Source organism: Alosa pseudoharengus, unplaced genomic scaffold (assembly GCF_046254945.1).
Source record: "Alosa pseudoharengus isolate Yale_2024_CS ecotype anadromous, Long Island Sound unplaced genomic scaffold, YU_APseudo_1.1 YU_APseudo_1.1_scf_6, whole genome shotgun sequence".
Lineage (NCBI taxonomy): Eukaryota > Metazoa > Chordata > Actinopteri > Clupeiformes > Clupeidae > Alosa > Alosa pseudoharengus.
This window is the reverse complement of record NW_027468848.1, coordinates 24,904,178-24,923,747: the sequence shown is the minus strand read 5'-3', so window position 1 is coordinate 24,923,747 and position 19,570 is coordinate 24,904,178. Positions and strand designations below refer to the sequence as shown.

Sequence of the window (19,570 nt, the reverse complement as noted above, 5' to 3'; positions counted from 1 at the left end):
GTGTGTGTGTGTGTGTGTGTGTGTGTGTGTGTGTGTGTGTGTGTGTGGTACCCACAAACCACACCATGCAATGAACAGTAATGACAGGGGAAATGGTGAATACATTAATCACATCCCTATATTGCATTTAGCACTGCACAAAGTGGGTTAAGTGCTTTCAAACTACCCCCATCATGTGCTCCTGATGTGATCCGGGAGCCAGGTCAATGTAGACAGGATATTACATTTTAAGAGCTCCATTTTAACACAGTAGCCTTAAATATAAATAATATATAAGTGGTCAGGCCACAACCATGAAGAGAACATCCTCATCTGCAGTACGCAATAATACATACCCTTGAATGTTACACTCGCACACGCACACGCACACGCACACGCACACGCACACGCACACACACACACACACACACTTTCTTTCCTTCCAGGGTCAATTCAAATTCATGACAACAGAAATCTATTCAGAAGTATTCCACTGGTGGCTTAATGATCCGCTACGTCTCCTCTACTGGCGTTACCAATATGAGCCCCGTGGTTCTGCTGTGACAGACAAGCACTCATTCCTGTTTGAATCCCAGAGCAGAGGTCCTACCCTCTGCCACAACTCATGCGTTTCAGGCCTGATTTCCCACAAGCTGAAAATCTCAAGTGCACTGTCAGTAGCCATCTCCGTAGCCAGCTCTTTATTAGAGAGACAGGCTAAAGCACCCCTGTCATCCAGATGGGTGGAAAGCTTACAAACTAGAAAAACACCCCCAAAAATTCTGAAAATGAAAATATCAAGAAAATGGCTCACTGCCTCTTTACTGAGATGGTCTACAATATGAACTCGGCTATTACATGTGTGAGAGTTGCTGTAATAAAAATAATACAACCAAGAAGTGCCCATGTGAAAAGAAAGTGTGTAAAATATTGGCCTATTCAGAAAGTTCTTCTGAAGTTACAATGTGGTTTTGTTGTGGCTAAATATCTTGTGGACTTACCCATTTCAAAACTAAGAGATGCAACTAATGCTGATTACTGTCACTATTACCAGATAACACAAATTCATAGGAAGTGAAATAGGAAGTGAAAGATGTGCAATATATTTTTTAATATATCTGAGATTATTCATGTTGTACACATATTCATCACCATCTCCTTATCCTGCGGTTTCAAAACCTTTGCCCACTACATTGAACAGCAATTTTGTTCTTATGATACTACACTGCCTATTGGCCTTTTAAGCCAAACAAATATGGATGTCAGATAACAACAACAAAGAAAATATGTATGTCACATATATATTTTGAGATACCAAGATAAAAGGGGACAACCGCAATACATGTGTAATCTTTTCTTATCCCATATGACAGGAAAGACTTTTCATAACTATGTGGTACTTCTGCAAAATGTAAGTCATAAGAGGCATATATTTAAATAGAAAGCTTGCAATACGAATTATAATCCATGAGAATACTAAACACAACACCTGTCATTGGCCTGCAGTTGACCTGCCAGTCAAAGATGTCCTCATTCTTCTGCTTTCCCTCTCCCTCAGCAGAGGTCAACCTCAGTGGGAGGACTGACAAGCATGCACTTCTGCATAGTTTTCATATATTCACAGAAAACACCCTGACCTTCCAATTGTGTTTTTCTTTTTGACATTGCATCATTGTTTAAAGCTGGTATGTGAAATATCTCGCTATGAAATCTTGCTGACTGGCCTAGTCAATTGTGAAAAATGGGGCTTTGGAAAACACGCGTATGATTACGACACAATAAACTGTTCTCTGGAAGCACATCATCCTTGGCCTCGAGTCATTACTTTACCTAACATAGTAAAACTGTGAGTCATTCAGATTTGTATGCCATCATCACAGCCGATGACCCCGACCATTCACCGGACCCACTCAATGGGCTCATCATTATGCCAGAGGAGCCCAAATAAAAGAGCATACCTGGTGATGAATGGAGGCAGAGGGTAAAATGCACCCAGTCTGTTTTCCCCTGGTCTGCCTTCCTTAGCAACAAACCCCGGCGAGGTGGTGGTAGCGCCAGCCCTCTGAGGCTCCGCTTAGCTCCAGCTTAGCTCCAAACAGCTGACATCACAATGACATTTACCGAATCAAAACAGGTCCTCCGGCTGCCCTCACAATGAACTCCGGCTCTCCACCCCTGAGGTGTCCTCCTGATGGAAATGGAAACATACACCCCCCCCCCCCCCCCCCCACACACACACACGCTAAGGCGCGCTCTAGGCTAGCAGCCCACGTGCTAACGCAAGCGTGCACCGCACCCGTTGACGTTAAGGAGGGAAATTCATGGAAGACGCGCCCATACAGCGATGCTATGCACAGCCCTAAGAGGAGCCACCCGAGGGAAACGGAGACACGACATGGGCACGATACACAGATGCCCAGCCGTGGCTCAGGGCACATGAGCGCCCGCTCATTTAGGGGATTAATGGACAAGCCCCAGGGGAGGTCAACTCCTCCTCTGACCTTGACAGCATCACCAGGTACGGGGACAGAGGAGGCAGCAGCTCTCATCTGTCATCTGGTTTGAAGGCTAGGCTGTGAATGCACCCTCAGGAATTATTTAACAAGTGTCTAAAAGGGCCCGGTGACAGCTTTAGGCCTCTCTGTTCAACTGTAGAACAAGCTTGAGTCGAGATTAAAATTAGAGGCTTCTTGCAACCTTGATATTAACTGCATACAAGCAAAGAATTAATATACAGACAAAATAAACAATAAGATTACAAGACAGAAATGATTTTGATAAAGACATAAAGAACTTCCCTTAAAAAAGCCAGAACATATCTGGACCCAATTTTCAGAAACATTAGCATTATTTAAGCAAGTCTTGGAAAATACTGGTCTACATATTACTTGCCCTTTATTCCAAGCTAGACTACATGTTCAAGTGCAGTGGGAATGTACTGTACATATCAATGTCTCTTACAAACACGTTTATGCATCCCATTTCAAGTGTTCAAGCCTTTGCAAAGTGATTGTTGCTTCCAGGGAAAGCAGTGCATTCTTCAGCATATAGGCCCATAACTTAGAGGAACTGTAATTCCTCTCCCCAGCCTCAGCATGGCCAATTTTGACATTATAGCCTGACTGAGACTGATTCTGAAGGGAGAGATGCACTTTTCCCAGTCAACTAGAAGATTGCCATGACCACAAGGGTCACACATTTTACCCAATAATACCAGAGCCCACTTAAATACTTTAAATACCTCTACTGAGCATTTATCACCAAGGTCAGTAAAACCACTGATGAACTTGTAGGCCTTACTTTATCTGACTGATGCATTATTCTTCTCTAGTGATGTGAAACAGCAGAATTTCACTGGGAAATCCACACTCTTCAAGAGTGAAAGGACTGAAAGCAAGTGGTTATGTTGTGGTGCTGAGCCAAAGTTGGCGTGGCAGCATGATGAAACGCATTCCTAACACAATGTTTTATGCACTGTGAATGCGCTCCCATCAACCATATAAAACAAAGTCGCAACAACTAGAATTAAATGGGAAAAGAATAAAACTATGGTAACCTGTAATTTAAAATATGGCCGTGTAGTTTGCCAAGTCATTAACCTATATAGACCAATCCATTCGAAAGACATTAGTGGGTAGAAGAACAGGCTATTAACAGAGATAAAGGTGACTAGGGACGTTATATTTCATTTGGAAGCCGTGATTGTGTTATTTTAAATACTTCTGGTCATCTTGTAGCCAGCCAGTCTCAACTGAAACCACAGAAACAACAGCAGCGAGATTTGGCCCTGCTTGTAAAGCCTTCTGACTGCAAGCCCAATCTGGGGTTGCAGATGTCTCTTCATATGAATGTGTTGCTTGTGTGGGGAACTATAGCTCCTTTGTATAAATCATTACGGCATAGAAGCTCAGTGACAGAAATACTGTTGGGGAACCAAAATAAATTCAAATAACATTGAAAATCAAGAACAAAAACTTTTAAATGTACTAATATTTTTGCTCTATGTACTGTATGTGTGTATTTCATGGGAGTGAAATGAAGACACCAGGGGAAATCATGCCGTCGAAATGAGAAATACAGTATGTGTCTACTATCTCTAGAGAGGGCGGTGTTGAGTTTTCAGCTGAGGAGACGGAGTGGTTTTGCTGGCTGCTTGCTTACAGGTCTGGCGCACACATAAAATGGGCATTGACAACATTGATTAATAGTGTTGAAAATTAGCACAAATTATCTTGGCTTGATCAACTATTTATCACCACAGCCTGAACAGGTCAACACGGTGTACAAATATACAGAATTAATTATCTTACTGTACATAGGACGCAAACCAGCACCTAAACCATGAGGCTTCATAAGAGACTCCATTTTGTGTATCTTAATTTGAACCCTGCATAATGTCAAGGGCACTGTTTAGTCTACATTTTCCCTAAGAGGTACCACGGGCTTCCTCAAAACTGGTGCTCTACTCCACACTCACACTCTAGACACTTGGGGCAAATGGATTACCATTAGAGGGGATAGAGGAAGGGTGTATGTATACACACTGTGAAGAGCTATCAATAATAAGCAAGACCACCAGCGCAGAGAGCAGATAGGCCTACAACATAAACAAATATCTTGATGGTTGAAAGGGAAAACGTCGATAGCAATTTCTGGAGCTAATGACTTCATGTACTGTATGTGTGAAGTAGTGGCATAATAATGGAGATTCAGTCATTGTTTTTCTCTCTGATTACCATGCTGTCTTATTCCAACTTGCACATCCATTCTAAAGTTATTATTGTGATTAAACGGGCACTCCACAAAAGCAGAAGCTAAAGCCTCTCAGTGGTGGAAACGCTCAACCAAATCTGCTTACAAGGCTGATGTTATCTATCAACAACAGCGTTCACATGTTTCAACAAGGAACTACACAGAAACTGGGACACCCTCAAAGGCACAGTGGTAATACTGAAACGCCTCAGAAGAAAGAAAAAAAGGTCGCAACAAAGTCTGCTCAAGTTTGCTAATTCACTTCAATGCAATTCAGTGATTCACTACATGTCTTACCACACAAAATGTAGTAAACTTCTGCTGGACAACATAAAAGCACATTTAGTCAACATAAATGTTTTAGATCAACACAGCCTCATTCTCAGGATACATTGACCACAACTGAAAATGCAGCCACCTTTTCAAAAACAGTCAGCTTTAATCAGCACAGACAATTCCAGGTGTTAAGTTAAATTTGTCAATGTTATTTCTCTCAGTGAATTCAACATTGTTAACCTTTATATCACTCTGGTACAGCCAGCAGCTTGGTCTTTAAAGTCAGAAAGTGCCATATTTGAGCTAATAAAACATAATTATAGTGCTGCCAAATGGAACTGGCATAAGATCGTCTCATCTTGGCAAATCAGACAGAAGCTTAATGTGATTAATTGGGCGACTTCGCTTCCAGTTTCCAGACAGGAACTCAGTCTGTCAACTAGCAGTCATGTGGCAAGATTGAATAACAGGCTATGGCAGCTCATTTCATTCTTTCGTTAATCGACATCCTGGGAGGGGAGCCTCTGTACCTGGAGTTTTTCTGTCGCACCTTGTTTCAGAGAAATATTACCAAAAGCATATGACATAGTCATTAAATTATCATTCAAAAATGCTGACATTTTTAATTGAAGGGCATATATTACTATATTCTGATGAAGAATTAGTACTTTTATTCAATCAATTCATTCAGGCATTGGTGTCTAGTCTAGTGTCATAATGTTCTTATTAAAGATGAGGCATAGAATTGTGAACAGCATCTCAGAAGGCAGAGTCAGACATTTCACACATTTCAAAACATGCAGCCACAAGCACTTTCGAGTAATTTTCAAATGGTCTGAATACCCTGCTGACTTACAGCGAAGCTTTCCTGTACTTCATATGATGGATTGATATAAACACCAGATGCACGGACTTAAACTATAATGCGAATCAATACAAAGCTCATCTGCAAAGTAGCTAAGAGAGATTCTTACAGCAAGTCTTCTAAGAGCATCCAGATGTTTCACACAAAATGGATGTCAACAAAAAATATGACAAATATATTCCTGAAATACTGAGAGGAATGCATACTTGAATACTTTTGATTTACAAAAAAAAAAAAATGGAATTCACATCTGGACTGGATAAGCAGACCAAGGTTTTTGTGTCCAGAAAAGCATGGCAAATGTGCATAGCTCAATCTTCCATACTGTAAAACATTTACACACAAATTTGCAAGCATCTTCCATGCTGGCAATCAACATAAATGCAACAGCACAATCAATTAATTTCAGTTACATCAGATCCGCGAATGTGTGCTATTCCACATAATACGCAGACACATTTGGGTCTGTGCAGATATCCGCAACACATCCACAAAGGGATGACAGGATGATTAACCTCAATTTCCTGGCCTGTATCCTCACCTGATTCCCTGCTGGCATTTACGCTGCTGTGTAACGCCTTGCAGTCCCTCAGCACGAACACAGCCAACTCATCTCAACTGCCCCAGATAGAGGCGAGAGATAGAGATCCAATCTGCTTTCCCAAAATACAACAAGAGGAAGCGAGGCCTTTTAAAAGAAAGGGGAAATGCATATTCCAAAAGTGCTTATTTGAGAGACGCAAGACCAAAAGAGCTGGCTTTTCATTTCTTCTGGAATTGATTTCATATCACCTTTCCAAGTATTTCTTCATGCTGTACTTGCATTGCGTGTCTCTAGTCTAGATCAAACACACGACGGAAGACGTGGTGACAGCTTTTATCAGATAGGCCTTTGAGGTCAAGAAGAGCTGGTCATTGGGGGGGAGGGAAATAAGACACAGTTGGCCCCAGTGTCTTGCACTCTCGGGTGGTTTTCATATGGGGATATGCGGCTTCACTCACGCTTCCTGAAAGCAGCTCTCACTTCCCCTCCTCTCGAGCTGACTAATGAACAAGAGCACAAGGGTGCCCTCGGCCGAGCCTAACACATTCCATTCCCTCCGACCTCTTTCATACACACCCGAGAGAGCCACAGGCGCACACACACACACACACACACACACACACACACATACAAACACAAAGCCAGAAACATTCAAGCATAAATCCAACCTTATATGGATATCATGTGTTACCGGTGATGGTTTTGAAAGCACACATCTTGAACTGAAGCACATGGGTCTCTCAACCAATCTCGTTTTTTACAGTGGGCTAAGCAAGGGTGTGGGCTTTTTATCGTACATGATATACAGGAACCAGAGACCATTGGACCATTCCCTGTGAATTGCATGGAAGATATGCACTGATACTGACCTCAGAACAGATCAATTTTATTATCATAATCCTTCCCCACTTAAGCCACAATTGCCTAAGCGATGGCTTTACACATCAAGATACTACTATGTAGAGTATGTCAAAGCCAAAACGTGCAACTGACATGAATTCATCAGCTTTGCATACAAAATTAACCACAGACCACACAGTGTTAAGGAAGCTGACCTAGACATGCAGCAATTTAGGAAGCCATTTTTTCCGCCAATAGACCAGACCAGACCAGACTGGCTTTACAACTTTAGACTGGTTAACAAGCAATCAGTTACAAGAAACTGAGATGAACTGACCAGATACATGTGATGACTAGACCATGAGAACTGTAACTTTGCCGCACTGCCATAGTTTTAGTAGCCACAGACATGTTCCTATGCTGTAAACGGTACAGGATCTCAGGCTACCAAAGGCCTGTTATTATTGACCCCATTCATACATTCCAGCCAACCAAAGAATGGGAACTCCAGAGAAGCAGAGAAATCCGCCGGAATTCACTAACCAAACAAATCAAAGCAAATATTTACAGCATGTGTTTGTGCTCTGAATGCTGCAACTGGCCAACATCTACTTTTCACACAAAAACCACAACAAGCCATCTAGAAAACAGTGTGAGCCAATAAAAAAGTAAACAGAAAGTTGTTTGTCAAAGTGAAAAAAAAACAGGCGGGCCTATGCTGGTCAAATCTGGATGCTGGTGAGGTAAAACGAGGTAACAGACAGAAGGCAATGGGGCAAGATGTATTGTTCTCGGAGTAAGCAGGCACTTTCCTAGTTACTCTTTGTCTCTCCTGGTCATGTGTTTAAAATTCCACCCTGTTCTGAGTTATATTCTGTAAGAAATGGAGAAATTACTGGCTCGATTCTCCCTAGAAATGTATCTCAAGTGAGCTATAACTTATCACAGAAATGGAGCTATTGAGAAAACAGCCACCAAGTAGTATGTCATGTCTTTACAATAACATCATAAATGACTAACCATGATCAGCAATGGTCACAAATGTGTGGGTGTTAAGGGGAAAGTAACACTGTGGTTTAAGATTTAGATAACACAGGGTGAATCTGAGAAAGCAAACTGTCTCTCTCTTAGTCTATTCCCACCGCAAAGTAAACAAACCCTTGTGGGCCAAACACCTCAAATAATTAGTCACCCTGTTTCAACAGAGTAGCAAATAATCGAGACCTTCCACTGAAACAATCTCATCCTCTTGATGATGCTGAGGGTGACTCATTTTGAAAAAGCTGGGGCATCTCAGCGCATCAGTCCACATGCGTTCCCTCTCGGAAATCAGACAACACTTCTCTGTCTGTCTGTGAGTCACAGCCCAGTTTACAGCCCACTCTGCCTGTATTTCTCCCAGCCCCCCCCCCCCCCCCCCCTCAGCCCTAAACAGCAGCATGAGAGGCTAGTACTCCGCCTCTGCAGTCCTCTCCTTTGGGGGAACTGAGCATTAATTGCCACTTGGTGCCTTCCCCTCCACGTAATTAAAGCCTCGTCTCTTGTCTCCAGAAGCACTACTTAAAGCCAGATCTATCGGCAGTCCTTCGAGTGCTAAAAAAGAAGAGCAATATCCTGACACAGTGTGGCCTTTGCTTCCCTTTAGAAATAAAAAAAGCCTGCAATATTTATGACATTATGTGCTGCCAAGGAGGCAATAACATTGGAGGGGTGGGGGGATAAATGACAATGTGTTTGAGGAAAACATCTTGAGTCACACACACACACACACACACACACACACACACACACACACACATGGTCAAATCATGTCCATCTGGTTAACAAGGCCCCTTGACTCACCGCCTCCTCTCGGAGCGCGAGCAACAAAAGCCCTGCTGGCCTCGGCACATGTGGAGGTTAAGAGGGATCCCGGGCCCACAAACACAGGAACTCGCTCGATTGGCCGCCCTGGCCGGCCGACTGGCAGAGGATGTGTGGAGCTCACTGGCCCTTTCAGCGTCTCTCCTCTCTCAGGCACACGCTCGCTCGCTCGCACACCTCACAATACCTTCACCTCCTTTTCACCGAAAAAAGGGGCAGCTACTTTTCCCGCCTGCAGCTGATTAGCTTAGAGGAAGCCCAGTATATGGACGCTGTCATTCTTCTTTTTTTTTTTCCCAAGGTTAACGGACAGACACATGTAGTTCAAATAGCTGTGGCTGCAGGATATAGACCCAAACAATCATCAAAGCAAATGGGCCACACGCTGAGTGAAGCATATCCTGCTTTTGTTAGCACTGAGAGGGCACCGGAGTGGTCCTGAAACATTAGCACGTAGCCACAAGGGCTACCACCATGAGACAAGTACAGAGGAACAAACACTGACTCATTTCAAACATGGCCCCTCAGGCACTATTCAGGGTATGATGTACACACACACAAACACACAACACACACACACACACACACACACACACAAACACACAGACACACACACACACAAATACACACACACACCTGGTGACAGGTGAAGACCTACAATCAGAAATCATTACAATGACGATTAGCACTGCAGAATGAAACAGACTGGCAGAATCTAGCATAGGCTACTCTCTTTTATGCTGGCAGTAAATGCCTCCGAACATTATCCAGCATACTGCTGTTCCCTATGCTGCCTTTTCTCCCAAACACCATTTAAAAAAGAAAACAACATCTTGCTGACCTGTTTAACATTAGCGCCTGTTGGCTCAGGACTAATTCCTATCATTAGACTGCGCTGGATTGATGGCTTGTTGCTTGACTAGCTGGAGCACCATAGCAGCGGTGGGAGCAGTAAGAGGAAATGAAGGAGGATTTATGGCCACCATCACTTTGCACAGAGTGTGCTTCCTGCCTGTGCACGCCAGGCGGAAGGAAGGGGGGGCTGGCAGGAGCTTCCTGTGGACTCTATTACTACAAACTGAGTGGGTCTCTAAAATAAGATGGGGGGAGGGGGTAGTAGGATGGGACGGGGGGGGGGGTTGGGAGCTGGACTTTGGTGGAAATCGATATATATCCACTGGCCTGGTTGTGAATAACACAACACCGACTGATGCTGGGAGAAGCACATCTCGATTGTTCTCAGGACAGAGGCGTATGATCAACTGGCTGCATTGCCATCAACCCTACCATCAGGCAGATTACCAACACAGTAGACAGAGTACTTCAAATGCACATATTTGAGTGTAATTGTGTTTCACAAGACTGGAGGCACCGCGAGACAAATTTCAGCAAGGCAAAAATCAAACACAAGGTGCCGTGATAAGCTTGCCAAGATCAATACAGCACCTGCTTTTCTTCACGCACTAGAAAACAGATATCTTACCTGAATGAATTAATTACCTCCTCCCCTGTCTATTGTTTTTGTATAAGCATTGTGTTAATTAAAGGTGACGCTTCATTTGTGCCTCGGCTGACAATGCCAACTAGCCCGTCAGCGTGGAGCCATGCCCAATTCAGCCAGGGCGATGTGACGCACCCCTCCCCCCCCCCCCCACCCCCGTTAGCTGATGCACCTCGCGGCCCAGCGAGTGAGATGAAATGCCACTCGCAATCTAAGCAATGAAGCACAATGTTAAATATTTATGCGACAGCATTAAGTATAGGGAGTGGGAGCGGAGGGGCGGAAACAGAGAGAAAGAGAGAGAGAGAGAGAGAGAGAGGGAGGGAGGGAGAGAGAGGAAGGGAGGGAGAAAGAGGGAGACTGAAAAGAGCCAACTCAGCATGCCTCAGTTCCCCACGCCTTTTCTTCTCCTCCCTCTTCCAAGATTCCAGCTGACAGAGATAGGAGGATAATTAAGCCAGAGAACGGAGCCTCTCCAACAAGCCAGATGAGAAAAGGCTCCATGTTGGCGGAGCGCTGCAGAGCCTTCCTCGCTGATTACTGCTCTACGCAGAGCCCTGTGGGGGTTTCTGCGGGCGTGTTGTCTTCAGCCAGAGACACGAGGAGTAGCGCGTCTTGTCAGCAGACGCATGACACGAGCGGTTTCTAATCAAGATGTTGAGGTAGACAAGTCATTTCTAATGACAGCGGTGCTCTTGAGCATGTGCTTTTGGGATGTCAGACAGCGATAATGTAATGACACACATACAGCACAAGTGCGCACAAGTGACTGTTCTGTGAGGAGAATGTTCTTTTGTTCTTCACCGGTTCTGTGCACTGGTGGTGATCATGTTCCTGGCAGTGACACTGACTCTTATCAGCTGATGGGGCGCAGATTAATGGCTCATATGGAAATGACTTCGGCAACAAATAAGAGACGCTCTTCGGGATCTCTGCCGCCCAACTTGCTAAGAATTGAAACATATCAGAAATACACTGAAAATACTGATCGGTCCTATTGTTTTTTTTTTTTTATGTACTACTAAAACACATGGTAACTTCAGTTCTCTTCCATTTAAATTTTCAATTAAATTTTCCACAAACAAAATTACAAGAGCTCTCAGTCAGTAAACTGCAATCCTTCTGTGTCTGTTTAAGGACTTTAAGTGGACTCATTATCATTCTCTGGGGATTAAAGGACTCATACAGTATGCTATTTCATAAAAACGAGCCATTGCTTCAGAGACATAGTAATATAAATTAATGCAGGGGGCCAAGTCCACTCTAGCTCTAATTTCTTTTACAGCCCATACGTGCCATCAACCCCCACTCCCTCACATTACACACACATCTCACAAGCCATTATCACACCAGCATTTCCCATGCATTTCATACATGCTTCAATGGAACACGTTTGCAACTTATGTAGCTGCAACACACCATACTGTCAATGGTGATGATAATGTGCAGTGATAGCACACGAGGAAGTGTGACGACACACCCCTTCACACCAAACGAGGGTTGAAGAGCTGAGAGGCGCACGGAAAACCACACGCGCCTCAGACCGGCCTCGCTGTCTACGATCTGGGCAGCAGCAGGAACCCGCAAACATGCACACGACAGCACAAAAGCAGGCCTCCACCACAGAACTCTGCTATACACAGGCACTGCATACTTCCACACCACTGATGCGTTTAAAGCCAGTTGTGTACATTATACGCAAGTTACAGAGATTCTGTGGGTCTTATGAAAAGGAAGCGCATGCTTCCTCTAAAAAAAGGTCATGTCTTGACGGTCAGGTGAAGATAAATCAATGACGTATCAGATATTTTGATGTACTGCAGGAAAGAAAAGCTTAAAATACCAAACACTGGAAAACCCTGCACTGACTCAGAGATTCTACGCTACAGATAGGAAAAAAAAGAAACACATTGGTTAGCACAGAAAGGTCATCTACTGTAGATACACCACAGGAGTAGACTATGACAGATCAACACCTTACTTCCATCATTGATATTTACCGTGATCACAAGCCTCCACTAGTCTTTTAAAGGATGTGACAAGAGTTTAGTGAAATTCTTCATATGTTACAATCACCACAATATCACGCTGGCTTATAATGGGAGACTATGTCTGGGTATGAACAAGCAATTCGGTTATTAAGTGATGATGCAATAATGGGCTAAAAAATCTTTCCAGGTCCAACGGCTTTCAGAGCCGCTCGTTTTTCTACATAGACAGTAAAATAAACGATTTTTTCTGCTATTCAGAGTAGCCTTCAAGAAAATTGTCCTCCTACTACTCACTTGTTGCCTCAACCCAATACAAATTCTATTTTTCACGGAAGCCTGGACGTAACCCTTGATTGTATCATCTGCCTGGACAGCTACAGTAATTACTCTGTTAAAGTTAAGCCATTTTGTTTTACCGTCACTAAAACGGAGGTGATGGTGACAAGGTTTACAAGTTGCAAAAAACGGCTGGCTGCGCTGGTAATTTTTTGAAGAAAAAGCTGTTGGACATGTGACGTCGGACTTAACATCCGAATACACTGAAGCACACTCAAAACATTCAAGGACAAGTACTCAACACCTACTGAGGGCAGACAGACTGTGGCAGCAAACCAGATATGCAGCACGTCACTTGAATAACAGACCTGAATTAAGGTCAGAATGTGAACATTCTAGCGGACCTATTCATGGTTATCTATCAAAATACTGCAACTGAACAACTACCTATAACTCTTTGGAGGAATAGCAGTGAGAAAGGCTCTCAGAGAGGATGGCTCTGCTGGGAATTCAAGAAGTGAGGACTTATTGAGGGGGAGCCATCTCTCTAAGGGCCTGAGAGAAGTAGGAACGGACCGTGCCGCTGCACAGAATCAAGTTGTTCCTCCAGGCCTACCAATTTCTACGCTGTCCTGCTTGATCGTGCCTTTTGGTCAGACTGGCGGGAAGTTATTTCACACAGTCATCAATGCAGCAATTAGATACACAGATTAGGTGACATTCAGATCTGATTGCCCTGGAGTTGTGATTGCACCTTTGTTAAGAGTGGAGGCCCAATCAATGCAAGTGGATGCCTGTGTGCAGAAACAATGGGTGAGTGGATTGCATGAATGATGGAACAGCTACCATTTTAGAGGGCATGATTTTTAAACTAATAGATGGTGACACAAGCCGTTGAACAAACCAAAACGAAAAAAAAACGCACCACTTGTCGGTTACACTACTTTGTGAAAATATCCCGGTGTGAGAATATGCTGCTGGTACGAATGATGAATTGTAACCATCATAAATAAGGGCATTATATCTTGTATGCCTATCTATCAAAATGCACATGTAGCACGATATAAAAAGCTACTTACATTCATATATCAAGAAATGCAGCAACATTGACCATTTCTGAGAGTGCACTTTCTTGTGAGTGCTTGGTCTCATGTGCAATCATGCCTCAAAAGAGTGCATTCCAATGCAATGGAGGAGAAAGGTATGTCGCTTCAGTCACAAAACGGTAGGTGTCATCCACATGCATGCATGTATTCATCTGAATAGAAAGACGACTTTTGCAGCATAATCAAATAAATGACTTGGCAGAGTAAATCAAAGGGATGTTTCAATAACCAGCATGATGTGCCTTGACATTCTCTCTCTCCTCTCTGTCTCACTCTCTTCTCCCTCTCTCCCTCTCCTCTTTTCTCCTTCATCATCTCCCCCTTTTTCACCCACCCCCCCTACCAACCCCCCAATTAATCCCATGCTGCTTCAATCTGCCATTCAGTGCCTCTGATCAAGTCCAGGCTTGGCACCAGCTGACCCGTCAGGGCATGAGGGTTGCGCAGAGTCAAAGGCGCCGTCATCCATCTGAGTGACAGAGTGGCCCAGCTCCAGCCACCAGACGCTGACCACGTCCATCGACTGACAGCCTCAGTCTGACTCCAAAGAACCTCTTTTACTCTCATGTCATCTCAGAGTCACCAATCCCTTTAGGGAAGTGTGTGTGTGTATGTGTGTATGTGTGTGCGTGTGTGTGTGTGTGTGTGTGTGTGTGTGTGTGTGTGTGTGTGTGTGTGTGTGTGTGTGTGTGCATGTATGTGTGTGTGTACTGTATGTGTGTGTGTGTGTGTGTGTGTGTGTGTGTGTGTGTGTGTGTGTGTGTGTGTGTGTGTGTATGTATGCGTGTATATGCCTGGACAAGAGCTGCATAAATACTATGCTCACGGCCCAAAGGCCTGTGTCCCATTACAGTCGGATGGGACTTTATCTCCCTCTTCTCCCACCCATCAGACTCCAGACTCGGGGGAGCCGAGCGAGTGGCTGTCTCAGAGGGAGGAGCGGAGGAACCACACAAGGCCTCGGATGAGACACACAAATTACTTCACACTCTTCATGAAAGACTTGTCACTTTTTTCCCCTCATCCTGTAAAAAGAAAAAAAAAGAAAAAGAAAGAAAAAAGCAGCTCGATATGCCACCACCGTCGCCTTCCACTGACACCACCCCAAGTCCCAGCTGGGGTTCTACCCGACATATGCTGTATTAAAAATCAATAAGAGCAACCCAAAAAGCTCACGGAATGAAAAATATATCAAACGGAGACAAACAGCGTGAGCCCTCGTACTCCCGTGAGAACGGATTCCCTTCTGACACAACCGCGGCGGGAGATAGGGAGGGAGGGAGGGAGGGAAGGAAGAAGAGAAGAGCTTCTGGTTTCGCGTGTGTCTTGAAGCTTAAACAGATAGCAATCTGGCTGCTTCCTCTCCTCCTTTCACTGGGACACATCAGTGAGGGACAATTAGATTCTGTTCTTTTATTACGGGCTGTTTGAGATAACAGCAGATGTAAGATAGGAGGGCTGATCCTCCAGTCTGCCAGATAAAACTATCTCCTCCTCTCTCTCTCTCTCTCTCTCTCTCTCTACTAAGAGCCAAAAAGTGATGCCCTACTCCCAGCACAAAAAACGGCATGATTTAATGAATTTACCTGAAAAAATGCTACAAGCTGTATAACATGATTTGACATCAATACAGTCAGATGGGACTACATCAGCCTTCTATGGCTTTTGGTGTTTTCAAAAGCCTGCTAGTTTCTCCGGCAGAGGAAAGAGGTCCCTCTCCAGTGCACTTGGGTGGCTATATAAAGCCTTTCACTCCCTCCCTTAAAGGAAAGTGAGACATATCTAATGACAGGCTTTTGTACATTCATGAGGCCATAAACAGTTCAAAGAAACACATTAACAGGGAGCTTATTTTCCACCAACAAAACACATTAAAGAGATTTTGGCCCTTCCAAGAAGTTTACACATAGACTCTTTCTGAATAGACTTTTATTGCACTTTAAATGTTGAGGATCACAATAAAGAGACTTGTGTGAAAATAATTGCGTAGAACACTAGTGTGATCTCAGAGTTTCTCAATTGAATCCCCAGACAAATATGTGTAAATTACAAAGGGCGCCTGTGGAAAGAAGCTCTGTAGCGATTGTGTGCCTAACACAACTAAACCACAGGAAACGCGCACTTGGGCCTGACAGTGCACAAATAAAGCTGCACAGTTCCCACAAATTGAACGAGGCAGAGGACAATTTCCCGACCCGTCTCTCTCTGGCTGACTGGCCTACCTGCGACCCCCTCTCTTTCCCCTCCCCTCCGCTTGGGAAAAAAAGGCTCACACATTTGCATGAAATTGTACGGTAGAGAGGCCAGATTCCTCTCTTTCTGCGCTCCCCAGGAAAAGTGAGTGTGACAACCTATGCTTAGACCCCAAGTGCGGTTTGAGCCTTCCCACAATGCCCCTGCTCAGCTTCTCGACGGACGGTGGGGGGGGGCTGCCCCGGGTAAAGGGATGTTTTTATTATCTTTTTAAGGAGTGGAACGGCAGACAGCCTATTACTTAACAAGCCAGGGCGAGACAGTCCGCAAAAGTGGTTCGGTGCGCGACCGCTGCTGCTGCTGTATACGAGCGAATTGGCCTTTGGTTATTACTCAGAACAAATCCTATTTGAGGAATCGCACAGGGAAAAGCTACAGTGCACCAAAGCGGTACAAATAAATTGACGATCAATCCGGCCACCGGCTCACTGCTCACCCTCACAATGGGCGCTGATGCAAACACCACTGGAACACGCTCTACCCCTCAGTATAAGAAAACGTTTCTGCGGGCTCCCATTAATTCGCACCCGTGGTATCTCCCGTCAGGTCGAAATACACACCCGCGGCCACTGCGGACGCAATATGTTCTGGTTAACCGCTACCCTGGTAATGACAAGGGGCTACCACTGCATTATAGATCCTCCTCAAGGGGGAACTGGCTCGGTTGGGGGAAAAAATGGCTAAATCAGCAGGTATAGGATTAAGGGAATCACCAAGCATGAAGTGCCCTCCCCGTGCGCCTCGCCGACCTCCAGGCAGTTATTGCTTTCATTAAAATCGCATTCCACAAACTCAGCAGTCAGTCAGTCACCAAAAAAAAAAAAAGATGAGAAACAGAAGAGGGAGAAAACACTGAAGCATTCGAAGAGGGGAGATTTGAAGAGTCATTCAAAGCGCAATCATCACAAAATCGCTGTAAACGTGCTAGAGTTGAGAGGGTGTGTATAATGTGAATGTGTGTGTGTGTGTGTGTGTGTGTGTGTGTACGCATGCCCGTTCGTGTGCGCGGTAAAGGGGGGTACACTAATCTACTCTGCATCTTCACAAGCGCAGCCAGCATGCGAGTGGGCCGAGGGGCCAAACAGGGACTGCTGGAAGCGATCTGCACAGTAATTCAATATAAAGACATCCGCCCACATGCTGGGGACACTGCCGCCGCTTCCCCCCTGAGACACAGCCTGATGAATTGTAGAGAGAGAAAGAGAGAGAAGGAGAGAACCAGAGAGAGAGAGAGAGAGAGAGAGGGAGGGATGGACGAGAGGAGACGAGGCTGTGGAGAGGGCCCGGGTCATCTGGATGCTGCGAGCCATTTCAATCGTTTTCGAATTACCTGGGCCCATCTGGAGGAGGCGGGAAAAAAACAGCATTACCCCCGCAAGGTGCCCTCTGTCTGCGCCGCACAAATCTCCCTCTTCACCAGACAAACGGCAAACCTGGAGAGCTCGAAAAATAGCCCTGAGTCGCACTCTGTGAACCAACTCGAGATGAAAAACTCCACATTCCACGGCAGCGGCTAGCATCCACCTCCAAGCTTCGTGCGGGATCTATTCTGTGTGCCTACTGGCTGAATCTATCCGTGCCCGGCTGATTATGTCATGACCATATTATCTAACACGGCGAGAGGGGGAGAATATGGCAGAGCTGCGACTACTGCAAACACACAAAGATGTCTGGCTGTTTTCATCGTGAGTAGAAGCAGTGTTAACCGCTTTTCTAAGGGCGTGAATGTTAATTAAGACGGGCGTCACTGTCAAGATCGCTGTCAATACACGGCATGAGATGCGGCCGCCCCTGCAGCGCAGCACACACATACACGCACGCACGCATGCAGCGCTGTAACTCCACACCGGCAAAATAATCATTCAATTTCCTGGCACTTAGTGTTGCAGCTGTGTGCGCAAATGTAAGCGGGTTTTTTTCGGCGAAAGCAATTAACCGAGGAGGCCCTCCGCTGGCGGGCGCTCTCCGCTGCCAACCTGCGCCGGGGAGCACTCGGGGTCGCCGAGCTGGAGCGTGGCCTTCTCGGAGAAGGCCCTGACCCCACTTACGCCTCTGTCTGTCACAGGAGAATGAGTGTGTCAGGAATGCAAGGAGTCTACTAATGTAATCACGACCATTAAGCATCTGATCAGCGGACAGTTAACACAATCTTGTGGATGCAGAGCCCGTGACTAAGTGGGTAATATGTGCACTTAATATATTACCGCCCTGAAAACTATGGAGCCTATTATACACTCTGTGTGTAGCATATTTGAAAATTGATTTTCTTTTTTATTTAAACCATTATTATTTTTTTTTTTTTTATTTAAACCATCAAGTTTCACAATGATTAACTGATTAAAAGGCCCCTCCGTGTCATGCGTACAGAGGTAGGCTTCGACAAATTAGCCTTTTCTGCCTTTGCATAATGCCAAATATTTAGCTAAGTGAGAACAAAAGAGCTTGTTAACTTTACAAGCTTAATATGTCACACTTATCAACTCTATGAGACCAGTGTAGCAGACAAGCCCCACACAACTTCATAAGTGAGAGAGGACAGGAGAAAAGTGCTGGCTGGTATGTATGATTGACAGACAAAGGTTCTGGTGGTTTTCCACCCTGGTGCAGACGCTCCAGAACACATGCTTAGCTGCTGAGCCACAGAGCTAGACTAGCGCTCCATTCACAAGGCCCACCACTCGCTCAGACAGACTCCAATTCCACACCGACTGTTCAGGCAGTTTCTCCACCCCCTGAACAATGTTACAGCTGGGGTGAAGGGGGGGTGGAACGCGGTGTTTTCCCCTCCCTCCGCATTCACAGAGGCCATCTTGGCTCCACTGAAGTGCTAGCCCTCACAAAGGCTTTTAAAAGCACTGTGCAAATCATAGCGACTCCCTCATGTTTTCAAACAATGCCTAATTGTACGGACCGTAAATTCTTACAGAAGCCAGATGGTTGGGAGCTTTTCAGGCTCCTCACGGCCTCCACTCCTCTGAGCATCGACAGCCAGACCTGTGGATCTGGGGTTGGAGGGAGCCAGGGAGAGATGGACAGACTGTTACAACTGACAGTTCAAACAGCTCACTGTGTGCTCAGATAGCCCAGAAGGCAACGCATATCACACACACCCTAACGGCCAACACACATTCACAAAGATTTAAACTGTGTCAAGAAATGTACTCAACTTGTAAAATTAGGCAGAAGGGGGGTTGGGGGGGGTCCATGGCATGATGTCCATAACAAAGACGAACTCTGTCTTCTCTTACAAATGACAAAAGCCTTTGCCCACGAACCCCCGGCAAACACAACAGGGCTTTCACAGTCACCCTCTGGCTAACTCTC

At 45.0% G+C, this 19,570-nt stretch overlaps 1 protein-coding gene across 9 annotated transcripts in view; it reads right to left on the bottom strand.

Moving 5' to 3' along the window:
* fbrsl1 (fibrosin-like 1) overlaps positions 1 to 19,570 on the bottom strand; it is a 234,067-nt gene that overhangs the window by 193,504 nt on the left and 20,993 nt on the right. The window contains exon 1 of one of the 9 annotated variants that reach the window (XM_076270552.1): positions 6,414 to 6,493. The exons of the other annotated variants lie outside the window; for them this stretch is intronic. Coding sequence (XP_076126667.1) covers positions 6,414 to 6,431 — 18 coding nt within the window. The 5' untranslated portion in view covers positions 6,432 to 6,493. Of the gene's footprint in view, positions 1 to 6,413; positions 6,494 to 19,570 lie in introns of those variants that run through there. 9 annotated transcript variants of the gene reach the window in all.